The 20,474-nt window shown below is 38.7% G+C and overlaps 1 protein-coding gene and 2 pseudogenes across 1 annotated transcript; 2 read left to right on the top strand and 1 right to left on the bottom strand.

The window, feature by feature from the left end:
• The first annotated feature begins 6,574 nt into the window (after positions 1–6,574).
• LOC140594506 (olfactory receptor 2D3-like) lies at positions 6,575–7,519 on the top strand. The gene has a single exon (XM_072727435.1). It carries the CDS (start codon positions 6,575–6,577, stop codon positions 7,517–7,519), a length of 945 nt encoding a protein of 314 aa, XP_072583536.1.
• Positions 7,520–9,192: 1,673 nt separating this feature from the next.
• On the top strand, positions 9,193–12,664 carry LOC140594359 (olfactory receptor 10A4-like; annotated as a pseudogene).
• An 885-nt stretch (positions 12,665–13,549) lies between these two features.
• LOC140594358 (olfactory receptor 2D2-like) lies at positions 13,550–14,502 on the bottom strand (annotated as a pseudogene).
• Between the last annotated feature and the right edge of the window lie 5,972 nt (positions 14,503–20,474).

Genomic DNA, 20,474 nt, shown 5'->3' with positions numbered 1-20,474 from the left:
AATTCCAGAATCCAACTGTTATTAGGCTCAATGGAGTCACCAAGTTCTCCATGTCTATTCCCTTTTTTGATAATTTTTTTCTCACATTTGCTCATCTTGATTAATTTCCATTACTCTGTCTTATTGCTGATTAATTCATTTCTCTCCTCTTCCAGCCTACTATTTATTCCATCCAGTGTATTTTTATTTTCATTTATTGTATTCTTTGTCTCTGATGGATATGTTTTTATCTCTTTCTTAAGCTTCTCACTGATGTTCTCCATTCTTTTCTCAAGTTCAGTGAGTGTCTTTATGATCATTAGTTTAATTCTCGGTGTCTATCAGATAAATAGTATCTGTTTTGCTTAGATCTCTTGCTGTTGTTTGGTCCTGTTCTTTCACTTGGGACCTATTACTCTGTGTTTTCAGTTTGGCTTACTCTCTGTGTCTGTTTTCTGTTTTAGAAATGTCAGCTATGTCTCTATATCTTTTGAAGGCTTTATGAAGCCTGCAATGCAGTGTCTGTCCTGCAGTGCAGTGTCTCCAGTTCTTCAGGACCTGGTGCTTCAGAAAGTGTCCTTTATCTGAGTTGTTTATGTCCTGCTTTTAGTCCTGGCCACTTTTCCCCCATAGTCCAGTAGTCTACAGAGGACTCTCCTTCACTGTTGTGTGCAGTGTTTAGTCCCCAGTCAAGTGGGGAACATTTTAACAAAGTGATATGCTGGTCTCCTTGTGAAATGAGACCTGCTGCTGCCAAAACTGAGGTCCTACAAAATGTGTGGGTCAGGATATGAGGTGTTGCTGGGGTTCAGGTAACTCTGGGGGGGGGTCTCCCATGGAGCCAAGACTGAGGCAGGTGTGACCCTAAGGATCACACTGCCAATGTGTGGGTGTAAGTGTCAGCACTGTGCAGGTTCCTGCAGGTGACCTGTGTTTATGGTGGAAGTGAGAGGAAAAATGGTACCTGTCAGCTCCTGTGTTCCTAGAGGGGTCTCCCTGTGAGCCTGTCTATCTGTGGCATACTTTGAGATGAATAAATAACTCTCCAACCTGACTGCCCCCATAGTTTTTCAAACTACTGGATACAACATACATGCTGTATCTTCCCTGGCTGTTTGTTGTGCTATCTCTTCAAAGGTGGACACTCTGCTTCCTCATCCTGCCTGGTTTACCCTAGAGCCTAGTTTGCCAATTTTATTAAATTCTAGGCTGTCGTTGGAATTTAATGGTTCTGAGAACTCAAAAGATTGGCTCCCCCCTCCTTTCAAAGCCAAATGACAAGTGGCTTCATCTTTTCCAAGCAAGCTCCCTGGTGAAACTGCTTTTTGCCCTTCTCTGCACCTACTCACTTCCGCAGTCCATTTCATTCCCAAAGTGTGACTTCACCCTTCCTACCTTCTCAGTGTGGCTTCTTTTATACATGAGGTTTGGAATTTGTTCTCAATCTTCAGGTCATTTTCTGGGTTATTAAACGATATACGTGTTATCTAGTTGTATCCATGGGATAAGGAGAGTTTAAGGTCTCTTCCTTTTAATTAGAATCTGTTACCATGTACTTTTAATGGAATTATGAATACAATTGGGTTTACGTCTACCATCTTGTTATTCGCTTTCCATTTTTTCCTTTGTATTCCTTGTTCTTTTCTTCTCTCTTGCCTTCTGATCGAGTACTTTTTATCATTCCATTTTATATGTGCTATTTGATTTTTTGCTATACCTATTTTTTTATATATTGAAGTTTGGAGTATTCATCATAGTTTTATTCCTAAGACCTGTCCTCTGAGAGGTAGCAACCCATTGCCAGGTGTTTTCAATGAAGCTCTTCCACTCTAGATGGCTGAAATTCCAAAATCTTGCTGCCTTACCTGGGCTTCCTAATAATTGCTTTTTGAGGGGCATGCCCTGTCTTAACCGCTGCCTGCCTGTCTTAATGAACAGCGAAAACTTGTTCAGATTCCTAAAGCTCCTTTACTGTTCATTTCCTTCCTTTCTGATGCTCTCTTTCACTGTTTCCAAATGTTTTGGCCCTCATCAGTATGCATCTCTTTCTCCTCAGCTCGGTGAGGCCATTTTGCTCTGCTTAGGTTTCAGCTCCATGGACCATGGTTCTGAGAATGCCTCTAGGCATAAAGTTAGTAGGACCATGGAACTCAGCTGATTTATTGCCTTGCTGCATAGGAAATCTTTCTGAATTAGCTTTTACCCAATGTCTGAATATAGTTGTTCCATATTTCGTTTTATATTTGCTTCTAACAAGAGGCCTGGTCCTATAGCAGTTACTTAATAAAGACTCAAATAAGATGCATTGATGTAAATTTCATTTAGGGCATCCTCAACTAAGTGCTGTGTAGAATTTTCATGTTTATATTTTTCCAATAATGACAGTAGATTGTGATCTATTAAAAAATGACATTTAAAAAAAACATTAAAAAAGAAAAAAAATAACCCACCCATAATTCCAATACCGAGAATTGATCACTCCCAACATTTTAGAAATTATTTTTTCAGTCCCTCTGTACATTCTGAAAACATATTAACATTGGTCCCTAAACATAGCAAAATCACATTTGGTAAGTACCAGTGGAAGGTGATTGTCATTATTTTTATTAAAAATATTGATTTTATCTGTAGGATATAGAGGAAATAGTAATGCACAGGTAACAGCTAGATGATCAAATGAAGAGAAAAAGAAGGTGACAAACATTACATTACTGACAGTGCTGAGAACAGTTGTTACCTGCGGAATTTCAGAAATAATTGTGGGATGGGTGCCTAGGTGGCTCAATTGGTTAAGTGTGTGCCTTTGACTCAGGTCATGATCCCGAGTCCTGGGATAGAGCCTGGTCTTCGGCTCCTTGCTCAGTAGGTAATCTGGTTCTCCCTCTCCATCTCCCCCTCTCCCTTGCTCATGCTCTCTCTCCCTCTCTGTCACAAATAAATAAATAAAACCTTTTTTAAAATTTTCTTTTTCCTTTTTTTTAATAAATTTATTTTTTATTGGTTTTCAATCTGTCAACATACAGAAAACACCCAGTGCTCATCCCATCAAGTGCCCACCTCAGTGCCCTCTACCCAGTCACCCCCACCCCTGCCCACCTCCCCTTCCACCACTCCTAGTTCGTTTCCTAGAGTTAGGAGTCTTTCATGTTCTGTCTCCCTTTCTGATATTTCCCACTTATTTTTCTCCTTTCCCCTTTATTCCTTTTCACTATATTTATATTCCCCAAAAGAATGAGACCATATAATTTTTGTCCTTCTCTGACTGACTTATTTCATTCAGCATAATACCCTCCAGTTCCATCCACATCGAAGCAAATGGTGGGTATTTGTCGTTTCTAATGGCTGAGTAATATTAATTGTGAAAGTGGGCATGGTTCTTTGAATAGCTATATGCACTATGCTATACAGTACCTCTCTAGGACTTACTCATTTTACATAACTGAAACATAGCATCCTTTTACTAATACCTAACTTGATTAATAATTGCCTCCTTCTCCAAGCCCCTGGCAATGACTGTACTGTTATCTGCTTCTAGGAAATAGACTATTTTGCATAGGTGATATAATGTAGTATTTTTCCTTCTGTGTCTGGCATATTTCACTTAGCTAATGTCTCCAGGTTCATCCATGTGTCACAAGCGGAAGAATTTCCTTTCTTTAATAAAGGTGAATAATATTCTATTGTGTGTACAGTCAACATTTTCTTGATCCATTTGTCAATGGACATTTAAATTGCTCCTATGTCTTGATTGTTATGAATCATGCTGCACTGAACATGGGCGTTCAGATATTTAATTTGAGACCCTGATTTCACTTCCCTTGTATATGTACTTAGAAGTGAGATTATTATATTATGTGATAGGTCTATGCTTAACTTTTGAGAAACCTCCCAATCATTTTCTTCAGTAGCTGTACCAATATACATTTCCACCAATGATGTATGAGGGTTTCCTTGTCTTCACTTTCTTCCCAACACTAGTCACCTTCTGGGTTTTTTAAAAGACATTTTTATAATAACCATTTTAACAGGGGTAATGTAATATATGTCATTGTGGTTTTAATTTCACTTCCATGATGATTAGTGATGATGCACAACTTTTCATGTACCTGTTGGCCATCTATATGTCATCTCTAAAAAAAATTATTATTCATGCATCTTGTCCATTTAAAACATTGGATTATTTGCTCTTTTTGTCATTGAGGTATATATGAGTACTTTTGTAAATTTCAGATATTAGCTCTCTATCAGATATATGGTTGGTAATAATTTACTCCTATTTCATAGCTTGCCTTTTTATTTTGTTGATTGTTTCCTTTGCAGAAGGAACTAAAAGCAGAAGATTTTTATTTAGTTTTTTTAATCTCACTTTTCTATATTTTGCTTTTGTTGTGGGTGCTTTAAGTGTCAAAACCAAAATAACTGCCAAATCTAGTGCCCAGAAGTATTCCCTATGTTGCCTTCATGGAGTTATGCTTTCAGGTATTATGTTAAGTCTTTCACCCAATTTGGGTTGATTCTTGTAATTGATGTGAGATAAAGGTCCAATTTCATTGTTTTGCATGTGGATATCCAGTTTTCCCAACACCATTTATTGGAGAGACTGCCATTTCCTCATTGTGTATTCTTGGCACCTTCACCACAGAAACCCAGCCTTGTGTAAGTTTATTTCTGAGTTCTTTATTATATTCCTTTTGTCTATGTCCATTTTTAACCATTATTATATAATATGACAAACATATTTTCTTGCGAATATTTTTCTGCAATTTAAAGTACTTATCTAGAATAGATTCCTATAATTAGATTTCTAAATCGGATAATATTTTAGAATATTATATGATATTGGGCCTAGGGACTCAAAAACTCCTAATATTCTAGTTCTGGTCATTTCTTTTCTTAGAGTCCTACAAAAGAAACAAGACATATGAAAAATAACAGACTGCTTTTTATTAATGGCACTGGTCCCTATTGTCACTGAAGTTCAGAACTCTGATAAGCCTCAGTCGGGGTGGTCTACTATAAAGTCTTTCAAAATCTTCAACCTCCCTTACAGCTTAAGTGGAACATGGTCCAATGTATCAGTCCAGTTCCATGAAGAAGTGAGGAACTAGAACACGCATGACCTTTTAAAGCCCAGTAACCCTAGCCAGTAGTAAATTGGGACCAAGCTACATCCTAAAATGTCACAAATCAGACTTTTCCTCATAGGGAAGAAAGGATCAGTAAAAATGAAATCTTTCCCTCTCCATACTATTTAGAAAAATTGAGAACAAAATATACAAATATTTAAAGTTTAAGATATATTTGACGAGGTTATTTTCCAGACAGGTTGGACTAATTTTCCTACCCACTTGCATTGTACAAAACTGTCTTTTTTTCTGATCCTTCATTTTAAAGTTAATTCTGACATTTATTAATTGTATGATTGGGGGAAGGTAACAGAACTTTTCTGTGCCTCAATATTTTTTGTCTGCAGAGTGAGATTAATAATGTCTAACTTATAATGTCATTGGAACAATGTAATTATATAAAAGCTTCATGCCTGGCATGTGTTAAATTTTCAATAAAATACAAGGTTACTATTTTGTGATGTGATTGTTTTGTTAAAATCCTAGTTAATTTCCCAGGGGGTAAATGTGTCTCTCATTGTTGTAGTTGTCCTTAATTAGTTATAAAAATATCAAATATTCTTCTTATATTTAGTAGCTATTCACAGTTCCTCTTTGTAAGTAGTTCATATTTTTATCCCATTATTTTTTGGGCTCAACAATTTTTGTGGTGTCTTATATGTAATATTAATGTAATAAAGACATTAACTTTGGTCTGACATCTCAAATATTTTCTCAGTTTGTATTTTATCTTAATTTTTTTCGTGATATTATTATTTCACAAGAGCTTTTCATTTTATGATGTAAATTCTACGTTTTCTTTCATAGTCTCTTTTGTTACTGACAGCTTTTGCGTCAGTCTGAACCTGTCCAGATAGCACAAGAATTTTGACTTGTTTTCCTGGGTTTTTATTGTTTTACTTTTACCATTTTACTCTTTAATCAAAACGGAACAACATTTGGTATATTAAGTGATAGGCCACTATTTCTAAGCCAAGAAAAAAATAGCTGTTTTTTAAGAGGTTAAATTAAGTTTGATGCCTGTTTCCTGTTTCACATTTTCAAGCATATGTTATAATTAAATATGTAGTATTTTGAACAGCTAGTGGTGCAGGTTTATACAAGGTAATAGTGCTAACAGTACACACAGTCATTTTGTAACAATATGTGTACAGCTATTTAGTAAAATCCACACAAATTCCAACATCCTCATCACAGAACTAGCCCGGCAGGCTTTAACAATGTCATAATCTATAAATGGCACTGGAAAGAAGAGATTTTGAAAAAAAATGAAGTTGATTGAAATTACAACCACTAATAAGAATAAAGATATACTATTTAGTATTAATTAGAATGACTTGGATAGCAAAAAGCTAGAAATACCCAATTTGATTATAAGCTGAGCTTTAAATGAGACTCTTCTACAAGATGTTACAAACCCAAAGGTTGGTCTTTTTATTTGTGCAAACAGGTAAACAGGCATAATCTCAATGGGGGAGGAAAACCAAACAACTGTGGCTGAGTTTATTTTCCTGGGCCTTTCACAGGACTTGCAGACCCAGATCCTGCTGTTTGTTCTTTTTCTCATCATTTATCTTTTGACTGTGCTTGGGAACCTGCTCATCATCATTCTCATCTTCATGGACTCTCGACTTCACACTCCCATGTACTTTTTTCTTAGACACCTCTCTTTCGCAGATCTCTGTCTTTCTAGCAGCATCGTCCCTCAAGTGTTGGTCCATTTCCTGGCAAAGAGGAAAACTATTTCTTTTCTTGGGTGTATGGCACAGATAGTTGTCTCCCTTATGATTGGGTGTGCAGAGTGTGCACTGCTGGCAGTGATGTCTTATGACCGGTACGTGGCTGTCTGCAAGCCCCTGCACTACTCTAGCATCATGACCCAACAGGTGTGTCTCCAGTTGGCCATAGGATCCTGGGTCAGTGGAGCACTCATGTCTCTGGTGGATACCACCTTTACTTTCCAACTACCCTACCAAGGACAGAAGATTATTAATCACTACTTTTGTGAATCTCCTACCCTTCTGAAGGTGGCTTCAGCAGATACTTACAGCACAGAAATGACCATCTTTGCAGTGGGTGTGGTCATGCTCTTAGTTCCTGTGTGCCTGATTCTGGTCTCCTACTGGAATATTATCTCCACCGTGATCCAGATGCAGTCTGGGGAGGGGAGGCTCAAGGCATTCTCTACCTGTGGCTCCCATCTCATTGTTGTTGTCCTCTTCTATGGATCAGCGATATTCAACTACATGAAGCCAAACTCCAAAATAATCAATGAAAGTGATAAAGTGATCTCTACATTCTATGCAGTGGTGACTCCGATATTGAACCCCATAATTTATAGCCTGAGAAATAAGGATGTTAAAGATGGTCTCAGAAAACTAGCTGGAAGAAAGCCCTTTTCTGAGAGATGGTGATCTCAGGGTCTGACTTTTATTTTACTTTATTTTAATTTTTTGAGAGAGTATTGCATGTGTGCTTGCTCTAGCAGGTTAGGGGAAGGGCAGAAGGAGAATTAGAGAGATAGAATCATAAGTAGGCTACACACCCAGGCCAGAGCTGACTCAGGGCTTGATCTCACAACCCTGACATCATGACCTGAGTCAAAATCAAGAGTCGGATGCTCTATTGCCTGAGCCACCCAAGCACCTCTGTGGGTCTGATTTTTAGAACTATTGTAATATTCTTAAAAGATGCACAGGACTGGGGAACTGGGGTGGCTCAATAACTGAGCCACACAGGTATCCCTGGAAGAGTCTTTAGTACTTGGATCACTCATGGCTCAAAGCATTTCAGCTTGTATAATAGCACAAAAGCCAAATACTTACTAGTGCATGATGTTTTCTCCTGAAAGCTTCAAAAAAATGAATTTATTTTATCTTGATATCCCCAATTTCATGTAAGCATGAAGTAGCAGAGTAAAAAGGAAATTTAACAGTCATGTACACAAACATAGTTCTGAGTCTTAAACTACTCTGTATCTTTCTACTGAGTGATTATCCAGCATTTGCCTAAAGAAGAATATATTTCTTCCTAATGTCTTTGATCATGAGATGGATGAAAGATCTACTTTCATTTATACAGCTGACCAATGAATAGCATGTGCCAACCACCACATATTTGAAAATCCTCATACCACTTTTGACTCCCCCAAAACGTAACTTCTAATAGCCTTTTGCCTGGAAACCTTACCGATAACATGAGCAGCAGTCAACTAACATGTATTTTGTATACATATTACACACTGTATTCTTACAACAAATAAGCAAGAGGAAAAAATTTTATTTAGAAGATCATAGGAAGTTTGCCTGGGTGGCTCAGCGGTTTAGCGCCGGCTTCAGCCCAGGGTGTGATCCTGGAATTCAGGATCCAGTCCCACGTCGGGCTCCCTGCATGGAGCCTGCTTCTCCCATCTGCCTCTCTCTCTCTCTCTCTCTCTCTCTCATGAATAAGTAAATAAAATCTTTAAAAAAAAAGATCATAGGAGAAAGTACATTCACAGTACTGTACTGTACCAAAAAAAAATCCATGTATAAGTGTACCCATGCAGTCCAAATCTGCATTGCTCAAGGGTCAACTATAGATAGTTTTTTGCTTTTACAAAGATCTTCCATATGGTAAGTCAAAATCAATGTTCTGGTACCTTGAACCAACCTTCTCTAGTTCTAGTCAGAGAGAAATTTCATTTTCCTCTACTATAGCCCTCTGAAGTCAGTTTCTGTATTGGCCCAAATTCAATTCTCACAGCCAATCATTCACTTGATTCTTTAAAGTTCCTATATGTAACATGCACTGGCACCCTGTATTCATTCTGGTCATCCTCCTTTGAATGATCTCATTTTATCCATAAATACCTCTTCCAAAAGCAAAAGAGAATTTAGGATTTTAGAAATTGGAATTTGCCAACGTGAAGCTGACCCCTACTTGGGCTTAGATGTCTGTAACCACATCTAACTGTGATTCAACTTCTCAAAAATTGTCGCTTCTGGGCTCACCTTCAGTTTTCATGAACCCTTAGGACGCACAATCTGCCTGACAGCCACCTATTTTACCCAAGCTTTCAATCAGTCACATTTTTAAAGGGGATTCAATGACAACTGTAAAACTTTTCTACACTTTCCATGGATATGAGTCCAGGAACAACAGACATCAGGAGTCAGGAACTACTGATTCTACTGTAGAAGACCTCCCCAGTGAAGTAACGTCTGATAGCTAAATTTCTTCTTTCTTTCATTTATGCATCCATGCATTCATTTTAAAACCATTATTGAGCTCTTTTTATATTTTTGCCTATCTGACTTAGTTGTTTCCAATATACCCAGAACAGACACTGATGTATTATGTATTTCAATACAAATTTTTTGCAATCATTACTGTCCTTTTAAAATTACTGGAGCTGGACCACAATAGACAGATGCTAGTCTGTGGTGTGAGCACCAGAGAAAACTTTTATAGAAACTGCATCTGATACTTGAAGTGACATAGACAGGAGAAAGCACTAATAGGTGAAGTTGCTGATCTGGCTGCCCATGATGATCAAATGAGACCTATTTAACTAATGGGAAGGAAAATAAGGAAATGTAAACAGAAAATTTCAACACTAATTTAGAGAATTCTTGCCATGAAGAAGAAAGAAGAAGGTATGGCTGAGAAAGTGGGATTATGAGTTTATAAAAATTTTTAAATTCCTAGGTCACTTCCCTCTTTACTTTGAAGACTTTAACCCTTCGGTAACTATCATCCCATGGCACACTATTTTGCTCATTTCATTATTGTTTAATGACATATGAAAGTCTTTGACATTGCCTAACAGTGGAACATGAGCTGTGCTGTGTAGATTTTGATGTGCAATGTTTTTATTGTTTCGAATTTGAGTGGTATTTTGGAAGCAAAATTTATTTAATTTTATTTTTTAATATTTTGTTTATTCATGAGAGACACTGAGATAGAGGGAGGCGGAGACATAGGCAGAAGGAGAAGCAGGCTCCATGCAGGGAGCCTGATATGGGACTCGATCCCAGGACTCCAGGATCTTGCCCTGGGCCAAAGGTGGGCGCTAAACCGCTGAGCCACCCAGGGATCCCCATAGAAGCAAAGTTTAAATTTCAAATTAGTTCAGAATTTTTTTTCTGTTTGTGTTAAATTGTAGTTTCCAGTCTGATAACAAGTGTGGTCTCTACACAGGTAGATACTTTTTATTTGAGGCAGTATTTGTATAACCTAATATATAGTAGCTTTTGGAAACCTTTCGTAAGTGCATGAGTAGAAATTATATTCTGTCTCGTTTTCTATATCTCACTAAGCACATTTTCATCTGTACTCCATTATTACTTACTTGTTTACATTATCTGTTAAGGATTGAGAAAGCTGCCATAGTCTCCCCTGTTTCTGGTATGTCATTGTTGATTTCATCTTTTGTTTTCTGAGGATTTTGCAATAAAGTATATTCCAGGTATGTTTTTGGTACATGTAGTAAGTTATATTTCATTATCAGTTGTACCTTCAGTCATTTTTTTCTTGTTTGTCTACTTTAATGCATTTGTCCTTTAATTCATTATATCCTTGCATATTGTTTATTTTGCTGCAATGGGAGCTGGTCTTTATTTAGCATGTAACATTGAGCTCCTATTTCTTGAAAGTCAAGACAAAAGTCCACCAACAAAAGCTGATGAAAAGGTTTATATGGGAAAAAAGTTTACATGTAGGGACGCCTGGGTGGCTCAACAGTTGAGCGTCTACCTTTGGCTCAGGGCGTGATCCTGGATCCAGTGTTGAGTCCCGGCATTGGGCTCCTTGTGGGGGGCCTGCTTCTTTCTCTGCATTTCTATACCTCTCTCTCTCTCTCTCTCTCTCTCTCTGCCTCTCGTGAATAAATAAATAAAATCTTTAAATAAAAAGGTTTAAAAGGGTTTATATGTAATACATTTTAATTCTTTCAGTCGTGTGACACTATCTTGAGTCTGTGTTTCCTTTTCTGGTCACCTATAGCCACATGGGATCAAATAAAACCAGTCTCTACATTCCATGGCTCCTTGGACAAACTTGGTTATTCTGAGTCTGGAAATGAAGTGAAGCTATACTGTAATATATGGAAGATTCTTCCAGTATACTAAAATCATCGTGGGTGTGGGCCGCTTATGGTTAGGACACATTCAGGTCTCCTCCTCAGGAGTCACGCCTAACTGATGCTTCACCTTCCTTGATTTTCTCTTTCCTGCCCTTTCATTCTGCAGAAAACATACCCTGGTTCACCTCAGCACCTTTCTTTCAGCGTTAAGAACCCCTCTTCAGAAATGCTTGGCCAGGCTTCTTTTTTAGTACCGCTGACTGGTGAAGAAAGAGAGTAGGAGCCAAAAAGTGCAGCTGTGATTTTGAACATTCTCTATAGCGCAACGAAAATTAGAGGATATATAGATATGTATGTTGTGCCTCCTTTCTCAGGCTGAAGAAAGGTTAGTATTCTTCCAACATATTGTGAATCCTTAGACCCTTTTTTTTTTTTTAACATTTTGGAAGATACAGCTTCTAATTTGCAACAAGCATAAGAAAGGTGGAGAACAAATCCATAGGGGATTCTTTCTAAGAGTGTGATAGAGGTCTAAATAACATCTGGAGCCTTCTGCCTTCCTGGAACAAGAGTACCCAGTCAAATCCTGGGCATAAGAATGACATGAGGAAACTGAACATTTGTTAGTGAGTTTGTTCTTGTGGGCCTTTCAACCTTGTCCCCGCTCCAAGCTCTATTCTTTCTCCTTTTTTTTTTTTTTGACTATTTACCTGGTTAACCTGATGGACAGTGGTCTCATCATCCTGGTCACTACAACTGACTATACTCTACAAAATCCTATGTACTTCTTCCTCAGTAACTTGTCCTTCCTGGAGATAGGCATCAACTTGGTCATAGTGTCTTAACTGCTGGGGACTCAAATCATCCAAGCCCAACAACCATCTCCTTCCTTGGCTGTGCCACTCAGATGTATTTCTTCTTCTTCTTTGGGGCTGCTGAGTGCTGCCTTGTGGCCACAATGGCATATGACCGCTATGTGGCCATCTGTGACCCTTTGCGCTACCCAATCATTATGAGCAGCAGGACCTGTGCCCAACTAGCAGCTGCCTCTTGGTTCTCAGGGTTTCCAGTTGCCACTGTGAAAACCACATGGATTTTCAACTTCCCTTTTTGTGGCTCCAACAGAGTGAACTAATTTTTCTGTGACAACTCCCCTGTCATTGCACTGGTCTGTGCTGATACCTCTCTGTTTGAACTGGAGGCTCTGACAGCCACTGTTCTATTTATCCTCTTTCCTTTCTTGCTGATCCTGGGGTCCTATGTCTGCATCCTCTCCACTCTCTTCAGGATGCCCTCAGTTGAGGGGAAACGTAAGGTCTTTTCCACCTGTTCCTTCCACCTCCTGGTTGTCTCCCTCTTCTATAGCACCACCATCCTCACATACTTCCAATGCCGATCCAGCACCTCTCCTGAGAGCAAGAAACTGCTGTCCCTCTCCTACACAGTGGTGACTCCCATGTTGAATCCCATCATCTACAGTTTAAGGAAATGGTGAAGTGAAGGCTGCACTGAGGTGAGTCCTCCACAGGACCCTGGGCCCTCAGAAACTCTACCTGAGTGAGATGCAAACCTAAGGGATGGAATGCAAGGACAAAGGAAAGAAAAAATAATTCCTCCCATGGGTTTTGGTCCCTACTTAATCTAAGAGCCGTGATATACCCACTAGGATTTTGGACTTATTAGGATCTGTTTCTGAATTAAAAAGCATGAGTGATAAAGGAGAACTTCTGTAGGTGCAGGATTCTGTTCGACCAATGTATCTGAGGATGCTGCTAGATTACACAGTTTGGGATCCAATCGTAAGGTTGACAATTGTACTAACAACACTATGATTTGCCATTCTTTACTTATTTTAACTTTTCCTGAACTTCTTCATCAGTATCTTTTTATTTCTATTTGTCCAAAAACTCTGCCTGCAACTTTCCAGGATCCTTTTGCTTACAAAATAAAGTTATGATAATAAATATAGAGTTTTGTTTCATTCTTCACTCATTTCTTGAAACTCAAAATTCCAACACATTTTTTTTCAGCATTCATCATGTTTCAGACCCTGAAACACAGTGCTGAGTATAATAGGCAATTTCACGTGGTGGAATGTATATTCTAGTAAAAACGAGAAATAATATAGCAATACTTAAAAACTTTCACTGCCTTATAAAGTACCCATGTACTACTAAGCTAACAAATGAGGACTTCTTCCTCTATTGCTATGATGTTCTGTGCATCATCTGGAAAACGACTACTCAACTCGGACACTACCTCAATCTCAAATTATTCACGTTGGACCTGAGAGACTTTTGACAGAAAGGATGTAAGGAATCTTATATTAAGTGAATAAAAATTATTTGGTAGTTTGTATATGTAAGGAGCTAAAAGGGTCTCACAGTCTGTGGCAGATTTCAAGCCTGCATGGGAAAATCCTTGTGGCCACTTTCCTCAGAGCTCCCTTCATATCCTTCTTCCTCAAGCTATAGATGAGGAGACTGAGCATGGGTGTCACTATTGCATAGAACACAGACACCAGTTTTCCCTGTTCTTTGGAAGACTTTGGTGTCATGTAGGGGACAATTCCTGACCCATAAAAGAGGATGACCACCATGAGGTGGGAACCACAGGTAGAGAATGCCTTGAGCCTCCTCACAGATGACTTCATCCTGACCACAGTCACTATGATGTGGCCATAGGATACTAGAATTAGGAAAACAGGATGAGGAGAATCATGACACCCATGAGGAAAATGGCCATCTCTGAAGTATGGGTGTCTGTGGATGCCAGGATCAACAGTGCAGGGGCCTCACAAAACAAATGAGCAATACTATTGCTGCCTTGGTAAGTTAGCCTTAGTATAAAAGTGGTATCTACCACAGACACCAGAATGCCGCTGGTCCATGATCCCACAGCCAGATGAACACACACCCTCCAAGTCATGATGCGAGGGTAATGCAAAGGGTTGCAGATGGCCACGTATCGATCATAGGACATCACCGCCAGAAAGGCACACGGTGTACCCCCAAAAATGAGGAAGAGTAAAAGCTGAGCTGCACAACGTGTGAATGAAATGATCTTTTTCCTGGATAGCAGATGAAACAGCGCCTGAGGAACGATGTTGGTAGAAAAACAGAGGTCAGCCAAAGATAAGTTGCAGAGGAAAAAATACATGGGTGTGTGAAGCCGAGAGTCAGCCTGAACAAGGCGCATTAGAAGCAGATTTGCAAGCACAGTAACCAGGTAGACAACCAGGAATAAAATAAATAGGAGCTTCTGAGTGTGGGGGTCAGCAGAGAGTCCCAGGAGGAGGAACTCTGTCACCTGTGTCTGATTTGCTGCTCTCATACTTTGTTGTTTCAGGAAGAAGTCAACATGTTAAACATGGATCCATAGAACCTCAGATTTGGAGGACTTTCGAATTGCTCTCAATCACTATCAACCATTCCAAAACTTCCCTTTGATATAAAAATGATCATGCTGCTTTAGTTGGAGCATTTTCAGTGTTGTAAAACTTCGTACTGTTAAGCTGGCGCCTTCATTCTTAGTAAGTGTAGAGTAGATCAAAAGAATATACTTCTTATTCTGAATATGAAACATCTAATAATTAAATAGATTTGATTAATCTGTAAAGTCATGGCATTGAATTTCACTATATTATCAACTAGAAATTTGAGTCCTATTCTGCTATTGCCACACATCCCCATTTTATGCTGGCATAGATTTTTTTTTTATTCTTTGGGCATATGACTGTTGTCTCTTCCCTGAAAAGATAGTCAATAAGATATAAGAAATGAAAAAAGGGCCAAAGTATCTTAAAGAACTGACTTTTTTTGGACAAAATAACTTGTTTTGAAAGAGCTGGAAAACCAAGAAGTAATGGGGTAGTATGCCATCATCTCTTTGGCAATCGCACCCACGTCTTCGGATGGAACACCCAAATATCAACCTTAACCATCAAAAACTTCCAAAATGGCAGACACACCATCACAGCATTTCCATTTTAAGCCACCAGGTTGACTAATTTTCTGTGTGCAGACTACACAGCACTAATGCACCACCTCTAGCCCATCAGCTCTCACTGCCTTGCATTATGTGTCTCTTCTTCCCAGAAAATAAAAACTCCTTTCAAAACTAAATCTTTCTCATTTTAGTGACCTTTTATAGACATGATGTTGTGATTTATTGGATCAATTATCATTAATCAACTAAATTTAAAAATTGACCTCATGGTTTAGTAGAGTTGCTTAAAAAGCCTGCCAGGTCTCTGTGTCTAAGGTGGAAACATGGTTGTTCCTGACTTTGTTCCCTCTCACAGGAAAAAGAAACAACAACTATTCCATAATAAAACACCACTGAGAAGCAACCTGCACCACAGAGACCAAGAGAGATGGCATTAGAAAGGTAAAAGAAGCAACTACATATCTGATATGTACTCTGGCCAGGGAACAAGGTTGGATGCAGAACTAGATGCTTGATTCAGATCCTCAAAGGAGTTTTGCTGACCTCAGAGACTGGTTTGCCCAGGCCCAGGCAGGGAGCTGAATCACAACCCTGCTGTGAAGAGTGTCTTCTGGCCCCCTCTGACCAGAGGGCTGAGGACAACTTCTGGAAGAGTACAGCCCAGCAGAGCTCTAGCTGAGAGGTCAGTGGGCAGAGCTGATTACACCCAGAGCAAAGCCAGTACTAGAGGAACATTCCTGTCCTACACACAGGCAAAGGCATTAATTCATAGCCTCGACTGAAGGTAAAGCCCAGTGCCTCCTAACTGGAGAACCTGTCTGGGAAACTGAGAGTAGCCTGAAGTGACTCAACTCCCTCCCACCTAGGCAAGGAAGCTAGGGCATTGCCCCACCCACTGTCAAGAGGGTCTCCTGGCCCCATCTGATTGGAAGGACTGGTGACAGCTCCTAGGGCAGTGCATCCCAGGGACATTCAAGCTAAGAGGCAGGTGCACAGAACTGAGGGTTTTCAGAACCAAGCCAGTGGCTCTGATCCATCAGGAAACTTAAGGTGGGGCAAGACAAGACAACAGAGAGATTAGCCAGCTTTAGAGCTGCTTTCCCACTGTGCTCAGGCAAGAAATCTTGTGTAGCTCTACTCATCATTGAATACACCCTGTAGCTTGTGCAACCAAAGAACCTAACCAGAGCACACTGAAAGCTGCCTAGCCCATCCAACAGCCCTATGTACAGTGGCACTAGAGCAGAGAGCACAACTGTAGCTTCCCTCATCTGTAGAGCAAAACTGATGACATCACTTGGCCAGGGAATTCAGTAAACCCTCTGAAGGACGGACTGGGGTCCTTAAGAGCTGTACAGGCTTTGGGTTCTGTCTTGCTGCCCTGCCAGAGCAGGAAGGCTATTTCATATATTATTTTTTTTCTTTTTTTTTTGTTCTTTTTTTTATTTCATATATTATTAATAAATAAAGTACCTTGTCTTGATCCTCTAATAAACCTGACCAGAATCCAGGCAGCCACAGAGCCCATCCTACAATCTCACTTCAGTAGGGAACTAAGACAGAAGTCCTAACCCAACTGTTCTTGGTCTGTGGCATACCTCCCATCACATTAATAGAATGAAAGAAAAGAATCATATGTCTCCAGGATCGCGCCCTGGGCCAAAGGCAGGCGCCAAACCGCTGCGCCACCCAGGGATCCCGAATCATATGATCATCTCAATAGGCACAGAAAAGAAAAAAGATTTGACCAAATTCAACACCCATTTGTGATGAAAACTCAGCATGATATGCACGGAAGGAACATATCTCAGTATAATAAAGGCCATGTTTGACAGCCCACAATTATTGTCATAGTTGATGGTGAACAGTTGAAAAGCTTTTCCTCTAGGAACAAGACAAAGTTGCCCCCTTCCACCACTCTAGTCAACATAATACTAGAGATCCTGGCCAGAGCAGTCAGGGAAGAAAAATAAAAGGTATCACAATTGAAACTGTCTGTATTTGCAAATAATAAAATTTGACATACAAAAAAATCCTAAAGACTCAATCAAAAGAAGAAAACCTGTTAGATCTAATTAATGAATTCAGTAAAGTTGAGGATCCAAAATCAACAAAATCAGTAGCATTTCTATACACCATCAACACAGTTTCTAAAAAACAAATCAGTCCCTTTTGTAGTAGCATCAAAAACAATAAAATACTTTGGAATAAATTTAAGGAGATATAAGTTCTCTATGATGAAAACTACAAGACATTGATGAAAGAGATCCAAGACACAAAGAAATGGAAAGCTATCTCATGTTCATGTTTAGAAGAATTAACAGTGTTCAAATGTCAATACCACCAAAAGCTAGCTATAGATTCAATGCTGTCCTTATCAAGAGTCCAATGGCAATTTACAGAAGTAAATGAAACACTCCTCAAGTTTATAATGGAACCATGAAAAACTGCAAATTTCCAAAGAAATCTGAGAAAGAAGAACAAAGCAGGAGGCATCACACTTCCTGATTTCTAGCTATATTATAAACCTATAGTCATCAAAACATTATGGCATTGGCATAAATACAAACAAATAGACCAATGGAACATAATGGAGAATACGTAAATAAACTCAAACATATGGAGACAAATAACATTGGACAGGCGAACAAAGAATGCTCAATGAAGGAAAGATAGTCTGTTCGATAAATGGTGTTGGCATAATTGGATAGTGACATGCAATAGATTGAAACCAGACTCACCTCTTATACCACTCTCAAAAATTAATTTCCAATGGATTAGACTTAAATGTAGGTCCTGAAAGAACACAAATAAAAAACAAAAATAATAGAAAAAGTGATCAGACTTGTTACCAGAGGCAGAGGGTATGGGGAGACATTTTGGAGGAGGGGGACCAAAAGCTACAACTTCTAGTTATAAGATAGATATATACCAGGGAAAGAATGTAGACCATGACGGCTACAGCTAAGACTACTTTATAGTATATTAGAAAGTTGTTAAGAGAGTACTTCTAAGTTCTCATCAGAAGAATATTTTTCCTTTTCCTTTTTCTTTTCTTTTCTTTTTTTCTTGTTTCTCTATAAGAGAAGATGGATATGAGTTGAACCTACTATGGTAATGGTAATCATACCACAATATATGCAAATTAGGCCATCATGCTATATTCCTTGAACTTACACAGTGATGTATGTCAATTATATCTCAATAAAACTGAGGTTGGCGGATGGATGACTGTCATTACGTGCATAGAGATTTGCAAGACTTGGGGAGTAATAATAAAATTTCATGGAACGGTTCAAAAGGACGGGAGAACAATTTAAAGTCTAAAGATTAAGGCCCTATACAAAGTTTAAGCTTTTGGCCCTTTATCTGCTTGGTAAAGGTGTCTCAAAATAATGGTTCCAATGCATCACATAAAATGTATAGGGTTGCCAGGAAGACCAGACATATTCACATAGAGTTTATTATAATAGTTTTAGGAAGCAAATATATAATATAAGGATACATGTGCTTCTTTATTAATGAATTAAATATCAAAGTGTTGTGGCAGGTCTAATAACACCTTAATTCGAAAATTAATGAGCTTAAAGGATATCTGTAGGTATCTTCAACAACTACAATGTGATATAAAAATACCTGTGATTTCTGTTAGTGATCAAGTCTTGGATACTGGTAATGATAGTTTCGCTTAAATACCAACATTCAAACAAGCAGGACATTTTGAATTCCAGTTAGATTAAAGAAGAAATAAAGAAATAGCATTCACACCTTAATTGAAGAGCACTCTAAAGTTCAACTTAAGAACTCCTAGGCTAGGGGTACCTCGGTGGCTCAGTCAGTGAAGCATCTGTCTTCAGCTCAGGTCATGATCCAGGGTCATGGGATCCAGCCCCACGTTGGGCTTCCTGCTCTGCATGGAGCCTGCTTCTCCTCCCTGCCCCTGCTCTCGCTCTAGCTCTCGCTCTCACTCTCTGTCTCCTCAAATAAGTAAATAAAATCTTTTTAAAAAAAGTTTTCTAGGCTAAAGAAATGCCCAGTTTTCTCAAAATGACATTATCACATTCTATGTTATCTGATAATAGGGTCTTAGGCATCTGTATAGATCTATGAGTCAAAGCGATGAAAGGTTCCAATTCATCATTGAAAGAAAGCATGAATAAATAAAACATTAATATAAGCAACCACATCTAGTTGACAATCATTGATGGTTCCCTTATCTAACCCCAGGCCACAATTCCAGCCATTTTCCCTGCCGCATAGCTAGGACACATTGTATTTTTTTCCTCACTGATTTTTGCTGGGCATAATCCCTTTATTCAGAGGTATGCCCACTACTAGGTTTACTATCAATTTCTTGAACATTCATGAATATTTTGAGTATTCAGTCAGTTTCTTGTAGATCAAAAGACATTGGCCAAGCACATTGTTGGTACTGGGGATACAGAAAAAAGAACCAGGCCCTGAAGTCAAAGAACCTCAGATACAAATACCCAAACTATAGTCATATTTCATCCTCAGTATCAGTGTGGTTCCAGAAATATCATAGATCCACGGCAAATAATAGCTTAATGAATAAATATACTGGGTCAAGTAAGTCTGTATGACCTAACAGTTACTTAAATCAAACTTAAAAAGAACAGCTTCTAAAGTTAAATGTAGTATATTGCTGAAGTAGTTGACATAAAAATACATTTTGAGACCACACCCTGTTTTAAGAACGGTACTTTGGGAATTTCCTTTCATCTGGTGGAAGGTATTACTTGGTTAGTTCTTAGAGTCTCCCCAAATGCTTTAGACTTTGTTACTCTCTCCACAACAGTTCACACCCATCACAGAGTAGAAAGTATTGCATGTCTTTAGTCTCGGAAAATTAAAGGACAAGCAGATATTCTCAGTTTTGATGAATAGAGATACCATAAAATTGAACACTTGTCCCAAAGTTTTAAGTGATGCTTATAATCGGTGGCTAACCTAACAGACGGGCAGCTGCAGGATTTTGCTGATTTCTATACCTTTATTTGGCTAACACTTTCCTTTCTGACCCACACATGTTTCCCATTCCCCACTCCCACTCACTTCCAATACATGTAGACATACACAAGTCAACACATCTAGTCTAGAGACTTGATACATTAGTGTACCTTCAGCTTCGTGTACTTTTATCGTGGCTGATAATATTACATTGGATTTATTTTCTTTCTCTGTGAGTGTAACAAGTGAAAGGACCATATCTGACTCAACTTTTTTAAAAAGATTTTTATTTGTTTATTCATGAGACATACACACACAGAGAGAGAGTTCAACTTGGCACAGTCAATTCAGAAAGTCCATTTGGAAGCATCTATGAAAATTTACCA

The sequence above is a fragment of the Vulpes vulpes genome, chromosome 11, assembly GCF_048418805.1.
Source record: "Vulpes vulpes isolate BD-2025 chromosome 11, VulVul3, whole genome shotgun sequence".
NCBI lineage: Eukaryota > Metazoa > Chordata > Mammalia > Carnivora > Canidae > Vulpes > Vulpes vulpes.
This window is presented reverse-complemented; position numbering and strand designations above follow the sequence as displayed.